At 45.1% G+C, this 16545-nt stretch overlaps 1 protein-coding gene across 23 annotated transcripts in view; it reads left to right on the forward strand.

Moving 5' to 3' along the window:
• Window positions 1–16545, forward strand: part of LOC139415281 (RAD51 paralog B) — a 60591-nt gene that overhangs the window by 11845 nt on the left and 32201 nt on the right. For all 23 annotated transcript variants that reach the window (XM_071163292.1, XM_071163296.1, XM_071163285.1 and 20 more), the window contains 2 exons: window positions 4645–4754; window positions 14213–14291. In XM_071163292.1, coding sequence (XP_071019393.1) covers window positions 4645–4754; window positions 14213–14291 — 189 coding nt within the window. The remainder of the gene's footprint in view (window positions 1–4644; window positions 4755–14212; window positions 14292–16545) is intronic.

Genomic DNA, 16545 nt, shown 5'->3' on the forward strand with positions numbered 1-16545 from the left:
AGCCTCCGTCGCCTTTGGGATTCTCCCATCGATGGTCTCCTGGGATTTGGCTGGGGTGGCGAGCGTGATGGAAGGTCTGAAAAGGCCCTTTGTCTATTCTGAGGAGAGGTATAAAGGGGGAGTCTGGTTTCTACCTGGTCTAGGATCAGTACTGTGACTCAGGTGGGCCTGAAGTGGGCTTTAGGTAGCTTCTGGTACTGCGGAGGCCTGATGAGTGTGTAGAGAAACTACTAGGTAGAGATGGGTTGGTTGCTGGACTGACCTATACACATGCTCTAGCCCAGCTATCAGTACAGAGAGAATGTATTATTGAATTCGTATGTCTGATTATTGCTATCATCCTTTGCTTGTCTTCAGTGTTATGTGCCAGAAGCTGAATGGGTAGCATTTCATTATTGGAACCCCCCCTACACACTTTTTTTTTTCATGTCGGAAAGATTTATTTCTGTAGATATTTGTAATATTAGAGATGAAAAGAGTTCAGTCTCTAAGGGACATTGGATGCCTATGAGGTCTGTCCTAGCTCTCTGTGTTTAATCTAGTGAAACTGCAGTTGTCCAACTGAAGCTCTTTCTGACCTCATTTTGATGAAAACTCAACTCAATAGCCAGCCCAGTGCCAACAGTAGTTTGGTGCCAGCATTTGAAACAGGCGATGCCCAAGGCAAGGCATAGAAAATCCCCCAAACTCTTAGCTGGCTGAGCTAGCTGTTCACAATAGCAAGTGTAAAGCTTAAAGTTATGGATGAGGGTTGGTGTTCCTAGTGGAATGGGGGAGAGAGGTCATCGTGACAAGCGTTTATTTTGCCATAACATAAACTTCATGATGAAAAGTAAATGTAGTGTTGGAGCTAATCTCTTGTGGAAGTGACAACTTTCACGTGAATTTTACTTCTGGGTAACCAAGATTATACTGAAGCATATGAATCATCTAAATATGGGTAGGGACTAAAGAGGAATCAACCACCTAAGGGAATCTTTGTGTGAGAAGTGAGCTCATTACTTAACACAGCTAAGTAATGATACGGTCACTCCTTGCATGGAGGGACTAGTTGCTGTGTGAATGCTCCTGTGAAGTGTTCCGTGTGTGTATGAGTGTGCACACCTGCCTCTGTGCGGGATTGTTTGTGAGTAAATAAAAATAGCCTTTAATAGAGGCTAAACTGGGCCATCTGGTGTGGTTTAACCCCGTGCTCCCTCTAGGGTTAGATGGGAGTGAGGGGGCCACAGGCCAGTCACTGTGGGAGAGCAGGGACCAGCGGACAGACAGTTGGCCTCTGTTTGCCAGGCTCAGCAGACTGACTGACAGACAGCAGGGCCCAGAGGACAGCAGACCTGGGTTCAAAATACTATTTGAAATCATTTCAAATACTTGAGCTGTGTTTGACTGAGCTTGTCTGGTGCAATGTAACTAATAGAATATTCCCAAAAGTGCAAAACCAACCCAGTTGGCACTCCAGGCAGGCTAAATCAGACATAGTATTTGAACCCAGGTCAGCAATGAACAGACAGACAGCTTCTTTGTCAAGCGCAGGGCCCAACAGACAGACAGACACTCTTAATCAACAGCAGGGCTCAGCGGAGAGACATACAGACAGCCTCTCTTTGTCAACAGCAGGGCTCCTTCATTGACTGTGTGTGACTGAGGCTGCAATGATCCAAGCCCCTCAGCTCCTCCACTGCCTCTGATAGGAGAGCCACTGTGTGCAGCCAGCCAGCAACACACTGAGACACTTTTCCATGCCCTCACTTTATCTACATGATTGGGTTTTCCTCCCCCCCAACCAGTCGCCCTAATCGACCGCCCGTCTTACACTCGAGGCTTGGTCACACACAGCCACACTGCACAGAGCTCTCCAGCCACTAGACCAATAGGGTTTACTAAGGGACAGAGGGTAAAGGAAAACAGAAGGCAGAGGGGGAGAGAGGGTGGTAGACCTGGGTTCAAATACTATGTCTGCTTTAGCCTGCCTGGAGTGCCAACTGGGTTGGGTTTGTTGTAGAACGAGAGAGATAAACAGCTTGTGAGAAACAACTAGAGAAAAGTTGAATGGGATGCTGAACGAGAGAGTTGTTGAGAGGGGGAAAAGGGGGAGGTTGAAATCTGTACTGGACATGTTTATTTGAGCCACTTCCTCCTCTGCACAGCGGAGCAGCCTTTCCAGAGAGCTCTCGCTCGATCAGAGATGGCTATCCATCCATATGATATCCATTCTCTCTATTAGCATAGAGAGGCAAACACTGTGTGGTTTTCTGTCATACACAAGCTGGACAAGGCCTTTTAGCTATATATTAGTAATACATGTCCTTGAATGTTGTTTTAAAACACTTTTATTGCGCTAGGACTTATTGTGGCACTCGAGGAGCCATCCAGCGAGCACAAGTCGTGACATAGACAGTGTGTTGAAACACTGGACAGGATTTTGGACTCTACACTATCTGCTCTCTGTTCCTGGCCAGTTGTGGGAAAATGTGTGGGCTGCTGGCTTTGTAGGATCAGGGGAGGTTTAGGATGGGGGTTAGGGGTATAGAATGAAGGAGTGTGTGTGTGTTATGGTTTGGGTGTTTGTGTTAGAGGTCTGTCTAACAGGCAGAGGGGGAGCTAAGCAGGGGAAAGAGGCTGATAGCGTGCCCCCCCAATATCCTTCTCCAGGGAGCTGTGCAGCAGATGTCTGCAGCGCTCATGGAGTTTGTTTAGTCTGCCTCTCAGTCCCTCCGGCCTTCTCTTTCCTTCTCTTTTCGTCTCTTTTGACTCAGCTCCCTAACTCGTGAGCCAGTTGTACACTGATTATGTTAGTGAAAGAGCCCTAATGGTTAGCTAGATGCACTAAGGCCCAATGCTTTCAGTTATATTCCACTTTGGTTTGACTCTGAAACCGCTGGTCTTCTAGTACTGTGTGTCTTTTGTTTTTGTTCCGTAGTTTATTCAGTCCTATCTCAACTGAATTGCCTTTAACCAGTGTTCCCTGTTTGTAGTACTACTCTAGTCTACTGTATGTCTCCTACCTAGTATATTGTGATATTAAAATGAATAGTTTCTCTCTACTGCTGCTGCTGCTCTTCCCGGCTGGGGGAACTTCCGTCACATGGTCGTGCAGCTATTTTATTTTCTCTGCCTTGCACACGTTTCCACAGGAAATGTTTTGAGGAAGTGAGAGTTGCTGATAGGACACTTGTGCAAGCAGAATCCCTGCTTACTCCATGGAAAAAAACATCAAGGAAGAGGATGAAAAGGACACAGCAACATACACACACACACACACACACACACACACACACGGGTACGCACACACGCTTGCGGACATACACACACACACATGCACACTCGCGAACTCATACACACACTCAGACACACACACTGCCACCCGCCAGGGCTCATCCTTCAGCAGACAGAATTAGCATCCCAGGCCCAGCCAAGGTTTATTGGTGTCATGGGAGCAGAGGGAACCATGGTCACACAAAAGCAAGCGATAATAACAGTGTGTCAGGCGGCTGGAGCTGTCTTCTGGTTAATGGTCATTACATAGCCTGCAGGGTCAAACACACACACACACACACACACACACACACACACACAGTGGAAATTGGGAATAATGATGAATCATGGGGATGAATCAATGACGATACTTACATTACCTACTGTATAGTGATATGTTTTTCAGGCTTCAAGGCAGTTTGTTTTGAATTTGCAGTTTCTAAATTGATTGCAATTTGCCAAGTTTCTGTACAGTCAGTGAGTCGTTCCAACTCAAAAAGTACAAGAAAGAGGATTTCAACACCCAACATCTCAAATTGTAATGAAATCGTTTCTGTTGTTTAGAAACAAATAAGATAAGCACTCCTGAAACATTATTTTGTTGAAATGAAGGTCATTGATTTCATCAAAATTGGCATTTTTTTAAATTTTTAGTAGCTTGCATTCTTTACCACAATTTATTTTCATCATGAGCAAAGGCTATTGGTTTTCTACCCAAAGTTGCAAAGAAAATGTTGTAATCCATTTAATAAACTCAAGAGACCAGCAAAATTGATAGTTGTTGCAGTAGCAGGTACAGCGGCATCTAGTGAGCAAAACGTGGTACTTTCACACTATTTTATTGTATAGAATGCAAGCTTCAATGGCTGATTTCTCTGAACAGGGGGAAAAAAACATCACCAGATTCACAGGGAGTACATAACAAAAGTTGAAGAAGCAATACTCCAAGCAGCAGCTTGTCAGAGATAGAGCACTGATACTGTAAACTGGTTGTTGGGGTGGGGGGCCCGTGAGTGGCTTTTGATCATTGTATTGGATTCATCATGTCTTACTAATTGTTAGGAAGAATTATGGTCCAAATTGGATGTTAGGTATTATAGTTGAATATTATATGAATCCTATAAATTATAATGGCCAATTTTGGGTGCAATGAATTAGCTTAATTTCTCAGAGAGCAAATTCATTTCAACAAATTGTTTCAGGAATACTAATTTTATTTGTTTCTAACTACAGAAACTATTTCAGAACAATCTGATGGTGGGTGTCATGGCTTGCTGAAATTACATGGTATGACCCCTGTATTAAATAAATAAAGATAACACATCACACAAGTGTAAGTGCAGTTCAAAGTTGAACTCAACCCCTGTAATGTTTGTTTGTGTGTTGCAGCATCCGATGAGAGGGATTCTGGGTATGTGACGGCGGCGCTGGGGAACACATGGAGTCATAGCGTCAACACCCGCCTCATTGTCCAGTATGTAGATGCACACCAAAGACAGGTGATATACGATATGTCACGGAGGATACCATTTTAGTCTTACTAACTATGGGAAAGGAACTGTCTTCCTATGTCTTCTTTGGGCTTTATCCAGAACTGTTATTAACCAACTTTCACAGAACACACGACTGAACTAAAACGACTGAACTATGGCTATGCTTAGATTCTCTATTGGGGAAATAGTGTGGTCGGTCAGACACACACACACACACACACACACACACACACACACACACACACTACTCTCCCTTTAGTCTCATCCTGCACGACTCAGAGCTGCGGGCGCATTCCAGAGTCAACTCCCAAAAAGCCTCGGAGGCCCAAACGAAAGGCTCTGTGTTTTTCTTTTTACGATCCAAATCCCCTAAAGAAAACCAGCATGAAAGGAAAAGCAGCGGTCGTCAACTGCTGGTCCATTAAGGCTTCAGTCTGGTGCCTGGGTCCATTGGGTCCTCGGGCTGGTTCATTGACGCTGTGTGTGTGCCTCTGCCTGTCTGTCTTTCTGCCTACATGCTCCGTCTGCTCTGTCGGTTTGCCCATGCTCAAATGAACACAGGACAGTCATCTATCTAGCCTCCAAAACGTTCATCTCCACCACGATTTCCTTGTAGATTTAAGGGCTCTCTTGTAAAAGAGTTATCTCAATGTGACTCCCTGTTTAAATAAAGGTTAATAAAATAAAATAACTGATTTGCGAAAACATGAGATGGCTTTATGCAGGGAGACTTGTCTCTGTCAGAGTTAATGACATGTTATTGTGGGCGCGGCGGTTTTGAAAACAGGGAGCTGACTGGTCGCTGCGGTCCGCAGAGCCGTGCATGCCTGTGAAAATCACTGAGACGGCATTTATTCACACTGGTCCTAATTCAAGTGGGTTTAGCGAAAATGACTGATTACCGACCACAGGTAATCTAATCCCCCTCGGTGAAATAGCACTCACGTTTATTTTTAACTGAAATAAAGCAACAGCAGTTAAAGCAGACATCTGTAGCTGGTTAGGCCCTAAGTAGAGATATATGCTCAAATGTTGAAACTGCACCTCAGGAAATAAAACGTTTAACATTCTTAGATGCCATTGGGATTGTTTCTTTCCACTAGTGCAAATCTGAGGTCCCCCTCCCCCCCACGCCTCTCATAGTAAATGTTTAACTGACTGGATGCACAGTGAGTGCGCTCACTGAAGGTAAAGAACGATCAGTAGGCCTATGGCTAAAGCTTGTAGAATGAGTATGTAGACACATAGCGCTTCACAGCTAATGCTGTCCCAAAGAAAACTGTAAGGTGATTTGTATCTTTATTCAGTGTCTGCACTTTTGCCTCAGTCTCTCTACTTTTCTATGTCTAAAGCTCATACAGAGGTTCACCATGGCTAGAATGACCTCTCGTTCAACCCACCAAGAGTCTGCCAAGCCTGATGAAACAAGAATACTGAGAAAATGTCACTTCCTTGTTTTGACTGGTGATTTCACAATAACATTTATCACAGCCGTGATTCAATGCGCTTCCAAAAACATTGACGCTGCACTCGTTATTTCTGCACTGTTTACAGCTATTTATGCTGCAGCAACCTCAATCGTCTTGTTTTCTCTTAGTTCTTCCTTTGGGTTTAGATGGTGGTAGCTGAAAGGCCCAGGCTGGTTTGAACTGAGCCAGGCCATGCGACACTAGTCTGGCCCCAAATGTGTTTGTACTGAATGACTTAGAATTGGCAAGATGGCACAAAGAGATCTGGGACCAGGCTTAAGTAGTATCGGAAATCCCAGAGCTTGGAGCAACCGCACAAAGTCTGGGGAGGATGTTTCATTCTCTTGGACATTTTGTAAGTGGAGAAATTTTTTTCCAGTGTGGGTCCTCTTCAGACAGACAACTCTCCAAACAAATCAATAGGTTGGTTAGGCGGAGCTGAAAATGTGGGATGGAATTGTGCTCATGTTTAGCTGAATCAAATCAAATCAAATTTTATTTGTCACATACGCATGGTTAGCAGATGTTAATGCGAGTGTAGCGAAATGCTTGTGCTTCTAGTTCCGACAATGCAGTAATAACCAACGAGTAATCTAGCTAACAATTCCAAAACTACTACCTTATACACACAAGTGTAAAGGGATAAAGAATATGTACATAAAGATATATATGAATGAGTGATGGTACAGAGCGGCATAGGCAAGATGCAGTAGATGGTATCGAGTACAGTATATACATATGAAATGAGTATGTAAACAAAGTGGCATAGTTTAAAGTGGCTAGTGATACATGTATTACATAAAGATGCAGTAGATGATATAGAGTACAGTATATACGTATACATATGAGATAAATAATGTAGAGTATGTAAACATTATATTAAGTAGCATTGTTTAAAGTGGCTAGTGATATATTTACATAATTTCCCATCAATTCCCATTATTAAAGTGGCTGGATTTGAGTCAGTGTGTTGGCAGCAGCCACTCAATGTTAGTGGTGGCTGTTTAACAGTCTGATGGCCTTGAGATAGAATCTGTTTTTCAGTCTCTCGGTCCCAGCTTTGATGCACCTGTACTGACCTCGCCTTCTGGATGATAGCGGGGGGAACAGGCAGTGGCTCAGGTTGTTGTTGTCCTTGATGATCTTTATGGCCTTCCTGTGACATCGGGTGGTGTAGGTGTCCTGGAGAGCCTTACGGTTGTGGGCGGAGCAGTTGCCGTACCAGGCGGTGATACAGGCCGACAGGATGCTCTCGATTGTGCATCTGTAGAAGTTTGTGTGCTTTTGGTGACAAGCCGAATTTCTTCAGCCTCCTGAGTTGAAGAGGCGCTGCTGCGCCTTCTTCACGATGCTGTCTGTGTGGGTGGACCAATTCAGTTTGTCTGTGATGTGTACGCCGAGGAACTTAAAACTCTCCACCCTCTCCACTACTGTCCCGTCAATGTAGATAGGGGGGTGTTCCCTCTGCTGTTTCCTGAAGTCCACAATCATCTCCTTAGTTTTGTTGAGTGTGAGGTTATTTTCCTGACACCACACTCCGAGGGCCCTCACCTCCTCCCTGTAGGCCGTCTCGTTGTTGTTGGTAATCAAGCCTACCACTGTTGTGTCGTCCGCAAACTTGATGATTGAGTTGGAGGCGTGCGTGGCCACGCAGTCGTGGGTGAACAGGGAGTACAGGGCTCAGAACGCACCCTTGTGGGGCCCCAGTGTTGAGGATCAGTGGGGTGGAGATGTTGTTACCTACCCTCACCACCTGGGGGCGGCCCGTCAGGAAGTCCAGTACCCAGTTGCACAGGGCGGGGTCGAGACCCAGGGTCTCGAGCTTGATGACGAGTTTGGAGGGTACTATGGTGTTAAATGCTGAGCTGTAGTCGATGAACAGCATTCTCACATAGGTATTCCTCTTGTCCAGATGGGTTAGAGCAGTGTGCAGTGTGGTTGAGATTGCATCGTCTGTGGACCTATTTGGGCGGTAAGCAAATTGGAGTGGGTCTAGGGTGTCAGGTAGGGTGGAGGTGATATGGTCCTTTATGATGACGGAAGTGAGTGCTACGGGGCGGTAGTCGTTTAGCTCAGTTACCTTAGCTTTCTTGGGAACAGGAACAATGGTGGCCCTCTTGAAGCATGTGGGAACAGCAGACTGGGATAGGGATTGATTGAATATGTCCGTAAACACACCAGCCAGCTGGTCTGCGCATGCTCTGAGGGTGCGGCTGGGGATGCCGTCTGGGCCTGCAGCCCTGCGAGGGTTAACACGTTTAAATGTTTTACTCACCTCGGCTGCAGTGAAGGAGAGTCCGCATGTTTTGGTTGCGGGCTGTGTCAGTGGCACTGTATTGTCCTCAAAGCAGGCAAAAAAAGTTATTTAGTCTGCCTGGGAGCAAGACATCCTGGTCCGTGACTGGGCTGGTTTTCTTTTTGTAATCCGTGATTGACTGTAGACCCTGCCACATACCTCTTGTGTCTGAGCCGTTGAATTGCGATTCTACTTTGTCTCTATACTGACGCTTAGCTTGTTTGATTGCCTTGCGGAGGGAATAGCTACACTGTTTGTATTCGGTCATGTTTCCGGTCACCTTGCCCTGATTAAAAGCAGTGGTTCGCGCTTTCAGTTTCACGTGAATGCGGTTCCACGGTTTCTGGTTTGGGAATGTTTTAATCGTTGCTATGGGAACGACATATTCAACGCACGTTCTAATGAACTCGCTCACTGAATCAGCGTATTCGTCAATGTTGTTGTTTGACGCGATACGAAACATATCCCAGTCCACGTGATGGAAGCAGTCTTGGAGCGTGGAATCAGATTGGTCGGACCAGTGTTGAACAGACCTCAGCGTGGGAGCTTCTTGTTTTAGCTTCTGTCTGTAGGCAGGGAGCAACAAAATGGAGTCGTGGTCAGCTTTTCCGAAAGGAGGGCGGGGGAGGGCCTTATATGCGTCGCGGAAGTTAGAATAGCAATGATCCAAGGTTTTACCAGCCCTGGTTGCGCAATCGATATGCTGATACAATTTAAGGAGTCTTGTTTTCAGATTAGCTTTGTTAAAATCCCCAGCTACAATGAATGTAGCCTCAGGATTTGTGGATTCCAGTTTGCAAAGAGTCAAGTAAAGTTCGTTCAGAGCCATCGATGTGTCTGCTTGGGGGGGAATATATACGGCTGTGTTTATAATCGAAGAGAATTCCCTTGGTAGATAATGCGGTCGACATTTGATTGTGAGGAATTCTAAATCAGGTGAACAGAAGGACTTGAGTTCCTGTATGTTGTTGTGACCACACCACGTCTCGTTAACCATAAAGCATACGCCCCCGCCCCTCTTCTTACCAGAAAGATGTTTGTTTCTGTCGGCGCGATGCGTGGAGAAACCAGCTGGCTGCACCGACTCCGATAGCGTCTCTCGAGTGAGCCATGTTTCCGTCAAGCAAAGAACGTTAGTCTCTGATGTCCCTCTGGAATGCTACCCTTGCTCTTATTTCATCAACCTTGTTGTCAAGAGACTGGACGTTGGCGAGAAGTATGCTAGGGAGTGGTGCGCAATGTGCCCGTCTCCGGAGTCTGACCAGAAGACCGCTTCGTTTCTTTTACGAAGTAATTTTTTGGGGTCGCCGGCTGGGATCCATTCCGTTGTCCTGGGTGAAAGGCAGAACACAGGATCCGCTTCGCAAAAGTCATATTCTTGGTCGTACTGATGGTGAGTTGACGCTGCTCTTATATTCAGTAGTTCTTCTCGACCGTATGTAATAAAACCTAAGATGACCTGGGTTACCAATGTAAGAAATAACACGTAAAAAAACAAAAAACTGCATAGTTTCCTAGGAACGCGAAGCGAGAAGGCCATCTCTGTCGGCGCCGGAAGTAACAAGCGGATACGGCAGTGACATAACTGGTGACGCGTGTCCCATTTCTGACTCGTCCTCTCTATCCCAACTGTCTGACTTCTACAGACGTGTAAGCTGGAGCATTGGTACATTGTGGGAGGCAACCCAACTGTCTAGAGAGACTAACGCTAAAGCAACACCACGCCAACCATGCCACATGGTGCTGACGGAGGGCGCTTTGACTCGAGCTCCAATAAAACATTGCAAGTTTAGATTTTTCAGTTTGTTTCGTGCATTACTTCATACACCTGGGTAGAACTATTGGGTACTCAACATCTACCCAACCTCCCAGAATTCCCTGAGATGGCGGAACAATGGACTAGCTTCTTCGGCGAGGCGCCTAGCTGCTTGGGAGTCCTACCGGAGAGTAGGAAGCGAAGATGCTGACGGAGTGGGGGAGTCTTAGTGAGATTAAGATGCTGGGCAACCCGTCCTCCATTTCCGAGCATACTACTCACCAATGTTCAATCATTAATGAACAAACTTGACAAACTCAGAGCTAGGATCTCCTTCCAGAGGGACTCTGCAACATATTCAGTTGATCTGAGACTTGGTTCTCCTCCTCTGACATACCACCAGCTGGTTTTACAGTTTTTTGAACCGGGCTCTCTCTTGTAAGAGTAAAGGTGGTGGGCTCTGCTTTATGACCAACATATGATGCGATAGGGGGAATGTACAGGAACCTGCAAGCTTCTGCTCCCCCGACTTGAAATACTCTGACATCAAATGTTGCCCTTTTTACCTTCCAAGAGTTCTCCGGGATTATCGTCATGGCTGGTGTACATCCCGCCCCAAGCCGACACTAGCAATGCTCTCAAAGTTCTTCATTGGACCCTGAACAAACGTGTTGCGACTTTAACAAAAGTAATTTGAGTTATTACCAACATGCATCTAACTCTTGGAAATTTTACTCATGACCACTGCTACACGCCTTTTCAACACCGGTATAAGGCCCTCTCCCATCCTCCTATAGGCAAATCTGACTATGACTCCATCCTGCTTCTCCCCACCTACAAACATAGACTCGAGGGAAGTTCCGGTGGTCGGCCCAACGCTGTACAGACATGACCAATCAGAAGTCTCGCTCCAAGATTGTTTTGATCATGTGGACTGGAATATGTTCCAGATCGCTTCTGGAGATGACATCAATGAATACGCTGACTCATACACCGGATTCATCAGAAAATGCATAGATGATTTGATACCGATAGTGTCTTTAAAAACACATAGCCATATTAAAAACCGTGGATTGATAGCAGCCTTGGAGGGAAACTGAAAGAGAGAGATGCTGCATGTAAATGGGGCTAGGTGACCGGGGGAAATAGTTTGGTACTAATACGACCTACGCAGATCGATCACGATTGCGAAACACAAGTATAGGGACAAAGTGGAGGAGCAATTCAGCAGGTTGGACACAAGGCGTATGTGGCAGGGGCTCCTGACTATCATGGATTACAAGAAGAAAGCCAGCCACATTGTGGTCACCAATGCTACCCTATCGGATGAGCTAAACACATTTTTCTCACGATTTGAGCACAATGACCCTGAGCTGCCAAGGAAAGCCCCTGATGACAACGTGGGCTACATACTCTCACTGTCCCCACTGAGGACGTATGGAAGTCATTCAAACGTGTTAACCTTCGCTAGGCTGCCGGCCCAGATGGCATCCCTAGTCGTTCCCTCAGAGCATGTGCAGACCAGCTGGCCGTTTTCTCTGACATTTTTAATCTCTCTCTAGCTCAGGTGACTATACCCTTCTGCTTCATGTCCACTATTATCCCCGTGCCCAAGAAAGGGAAAGTAACTGAACTGAATGACTATCAACCAGAAGCATTCAATTCAGTCATCGAGAGGCTAGTCAAAGACAATATTCTCTCTAAGCTGCACACGTTTGTATATTACCAACTTTCAATGCAACATACCGAAACAAATCAAACTATGCAAGGCAGAACGCATCAGAGTAGGATTCTATTGCATTGGCAGGCACATACTCTACACAGACCGGTGCGCCATAACCAATCAGAGGTGCAGTTGGCCTATATGCAAATAGACCATTGCCATATATGGATCAGTGCCATTCACTTTGAACTGTACTGTGTTTACAGCATCAATGGTCGTGTGTAGATGTGATTGTTTTGAAATCAAAATAAGAGCTACATGTAGCGACGTGCACATGTGTTCATATCCTTTGCTATTTAGTGAGTTATTAGACCAGTTATAGATCAATTGCAGTCAGCAATGAGGGAGTGATTGCTTCCTACAAGAGCACAAAATGTGAAAACCGTGTGCATTTTCAGTCACCTCCTTGTCTGAAGGACAAGTGTATAAACAAGTTAATGTCAAGCCTTGCATGTTTTTTCAAATGTGTCATTGAATGTAGGCCTACATTGAACACCACACATTGGCTGCTACTGTACGCTGAATGATAGAACAGCTATTTCCATGTTAAAATGTTATGGGATGCATTTCCTCCACTCTGGTAGGCTACATTATGATCAAATAGCCACAGTAGCCTACTTGACCACTGTTAAAATTAACTTAAAGTGAGTACAGCCTCACTGTTCACAGTAAACATGCGCCGGAAGTTGCACAGAATTTTCACAACATTACCTCCTCGACACTGATTCTCAACACTGTGGCCCCATAAGGGTGCGTCCTCAGTCACCTCCTGTATTCCCTGTATACGCATGACTGCGTGGCCTCACACAATTCCAACTCTCATCATCAAGTTCGCTGACAACATAACAGTAATAGGCCTGATTACCAACAACAACGAGACGTCCTACAGCAGTGTTCCCCAACTGGTGCCGCTGGTTTTATTTGTCTCCCAAGTTTTCTGATTTTTATAATTTATACATTTCGTTTTTGGAGAAAAGACTGTAAAACACCAGGAAATCAGCTCCAATTGATTTTAATTTTGGAAATCTGTTCCCAGGTATTCTCACGCAGGTCATTTGCAGTCTACAAATGACTGGTAATTATGTTCAAGAAAAAATCAGTCCGAGGCTGAATCTAGTTGTTGGTCCCTGGCCTAGAGGGAGGAGGTAGGCACTCAGGTGTCGCAGGAAGGCCAAGAAGATCATCAGGGACTCCAGCCACGGCGTGGTTACACGTGGTCTATGGTTGTGAAGCCAGTTGGACATAATGCCAAATTCTCTAAAATGACGTTGGAGGTGGCTTATGGTAGAGAAATGAACATTACATTTTTTGGCAACAGCTCTGATGGACATTCCTGCAGTCAGCATGTCAATTGCACACTCCCTCAACTTGAGACATCTGTGGTACTGTGTTCTGAGAAAACTGCACATTTTAGAGTGGTCTTTTATTATCCAATGATCCTGCTGTTTAATCAGCTTCTTGATATGCCACACCTGTCAGGTGGATGGATTATTTTGTCAAAGGAGAAATGCTCACAAAAAGGATGTAAACGAATATGTGCACACCATTTGAGGGAAATAAACTTTTTGTGCATTTGGACAATTTCTGGGATCTCAAACATGGGACCAACACTTTACATGTTGCGTTTTATTTTTGTTTAGTATATATTTTTTTACTTCACTTGGTCCTGCATGTTGGAGCGCGGAGCCTATAAGATTTTCACTGTACCCTGCAATCATACCTGCAACCCTGTACATGTAACTAACACTGAATCTGAACAATATCAGCGTTGTGGCTAGGGGACAAATGGGACAGATCTGGGCACGTTGGCATCTTCAAGTGGCTTAAACGCAAATTATTGGCAGCATCGGAGCAACCCAAGTAACCTTTCACTCCCCCTCTCCTCTTATCCCATTGTGCCCAATCAAAAACACCCTACCCATTGGCGACGTGCCCCGTTGTCCTCGTGTTGTCATGTTTTACTCGACGACGCCTGACTTTCAAACTGCCTGCATGACAATAGGTTGTGACGCTCTGTCTGAATGCTAGTGGGTAGTGTCCTCTCAGAGTGATCTCCAACACGACACTTGAACCTATCTCTTCATGATGCGTAACATCTCTCATTTATGTGTTTTACGCTCTGTCAAAGAATGTGACTGTCTGACAACCCAGTGAACCCACCTTCGTATCTCTATCTTCCTCTCTTCTCTCACTTAATCTCTCTCTCTCTCCCTTTCACAGATTGTGATAGCGAAGTCACCTGTGGCCCCATTTGCTGTTCTAAACTACACAGTCCAGAAGGAGGGTATCCGTCTAGAGGGTGAGTCGACAGTCAGTCAGCTGGCCATACAGATGGACTCCCTGTAATGAAGCTGACTTCTCAGCCAATGTATTTTATACAACAGTGCTTTTTCTGGATGACTTCATCTTCTTCACCCAATGTACAAAACCCATGACCCTGTCTCGCGTTTGGGTTAAAAGGGGCAAATAGCCCACCTCTGAGGGCTTTATAGTCATATGACTATGATTTTAGGAAACTGAGAGCAGGTTTTCTCCATATGGAAATATTACCTTAGAGCAGCTCTCTGTTCTCTCTTGATGTTGCATATTCCAGTAGTACATTCAGTGAACTGGAGAACAGGAAGAGGGGAGTGAAAGAGGAGCTCTCCTTCACTCCCACCTGCCCCCCCCCCTTCTTAATTTCCCCTTCTGTAGTATCTGACCACTGAATAAACCATAGATTCCCCCTCAGGACAGATGTGCCCTTCAAGCTGCTCGCCATAACTCACTGGGCTGTTTTCACTCCGAATCTGAAACCTGAAATCTTATTGGAACACGGTAACATAAATCAAAGCCTAAAAGAGCGTGTGGTGAGGGGTATTTTGGTGTTTGTGTATGTGGGGTTTCAGAGTCGTAACCTGTTTAACCTGCACACCCCCACTGCGCCTCTGTCAGAGTTCATTAGTTGGAACCGTTTGATTTACCCACAAGCCCTCAGGCTCCTGTTGATCTATGTTGGTGCCAGACACCGCTAAAGTTTTATAGGAAATGTAATATCACAAAATAACATTCTGTTAAGGGGGGGGTACACTATACTGTTTTTTCCACACTTTAGTAGATTGAGCATTGCATTTGAAAAAAATAGGCCTAGTTGTACTTATTTTTCACAAGGAGATGTAGAATGTCTACAAAGTACTCCCCGTGACTTGTTGCCACCTATCTTCATCCATGTGTGAATGTACAAAAATGACAGATGAGCAAAAATGACAGTAAAAAATAACTAATTTAAATACTGAGCTATATTGTATGATCAAACAATTGGGCATTGTATATTATTTTATAATACAATTGCTCAGATAAAGATGTTTTGTGGAACAAGTCATCTTTTTTTCTCAAAGGGAGTGGTCAAAAATATTCACACCCCTTATTTTATTTCAATACATCACCTTGCGTGGGTAACGGCACTGAGCCTTTTTCTAAAATGTTTTGGGCGGGATCTTAAAACATTCTGCCATACAGAATCCTTCCAGATCCTTGATATCCTTCGTCTGCGCTTATGGACTGCCCTATTCAGTTCAAACCACAGGTTTACAAGGGGTTTGAAGTCCGGAGACCAAGATGGCCATTGCAAAATGTAGATTTCTGTGGCCAATTAACCATTTCTTTGTGGATTTCGATGTGTGCTTGGGGTTATTGTCTTTTTATTATCCAGGAATGGATCTCCCAGCAAGACAATTCTCCCTTATCGAGTGTTGTTGCACGATAATTCCCGGGTTCTCAGGCATTATTGCTTGTTTTTTTATGCAGTCATTTTTGCTCATCTTTATCAAGGGTGTCAATATGAAAATAGAGCTCACAACTGTGTGGCCACACACGACTCCAACTCCATCATCAAGTTTGTTGACGACATGATTGTGGTCGGCCTGATCACCAACGGCGATGAAACAGCCTACAGAGAAGAGGCCAGCGACCTGGCAGTGTCGTGCCAGGACAACAACCCCTCCCTCAATGTCAGCAAGACCAAGGAGCTGATCGTGGACTTCAGGAAACAGGCATATGCACACTTCAATCCAGATCGACGGGGCTGTTGTGGAGAGGGTCAATATCTTCAAGTTCCTTACTGTCCACATCACTGAGGACGTAACATGGCCCATCAGATCCTTAGGAACCTTTACAGCTGCTCCATTGAGCGGTGATACTGGTTGTATCACCGTTGTATCACCGCGATACTGGTTGTATCACCGCGATACTGGTTGTATCACCGCCTGGAATGTCGGAAGGCCCTACTGTAGGTGTTGCAGACAGCCCAGTGCATCACTTGGGGTGAGCTCCCAGCCATCCAGGACATACATGCCAGGTGTCTGAGAAAGGCACAAAAAATTGCCAAAGACTCCAGCCACCTGAGACATGGACTGCTCTCAATGCTCCCGTCCAGCAGGCAGTACTTGTGTATCCTACCCTGCTGCTAAAATTATTATTGATTATCTATTTATCCTGCTACTCGTCACTATTACTCCTATTTACACTTGAAGTCGGAAGTTTACATGCACCTTAGCCAAATATATTTAAACTCG

Source organism: Oncorhynchus clarkii, chromosome 8 (assembly GCF_045791955.1).
Source record: "Oncorhynchus clarkii lewisi isolate Uvic-CL-2024 chromosome 8, UVic_Ocla_1.0, whole genome shotgun sequence".
Taxonomy (NCBI): domain Eukaryota; kingdom Metazoa; phylum Chordata; class Actinopteri; order Salmoniformes; family Salmonidae; genus Oncorhynchus; species Oncorhynchus clarkii.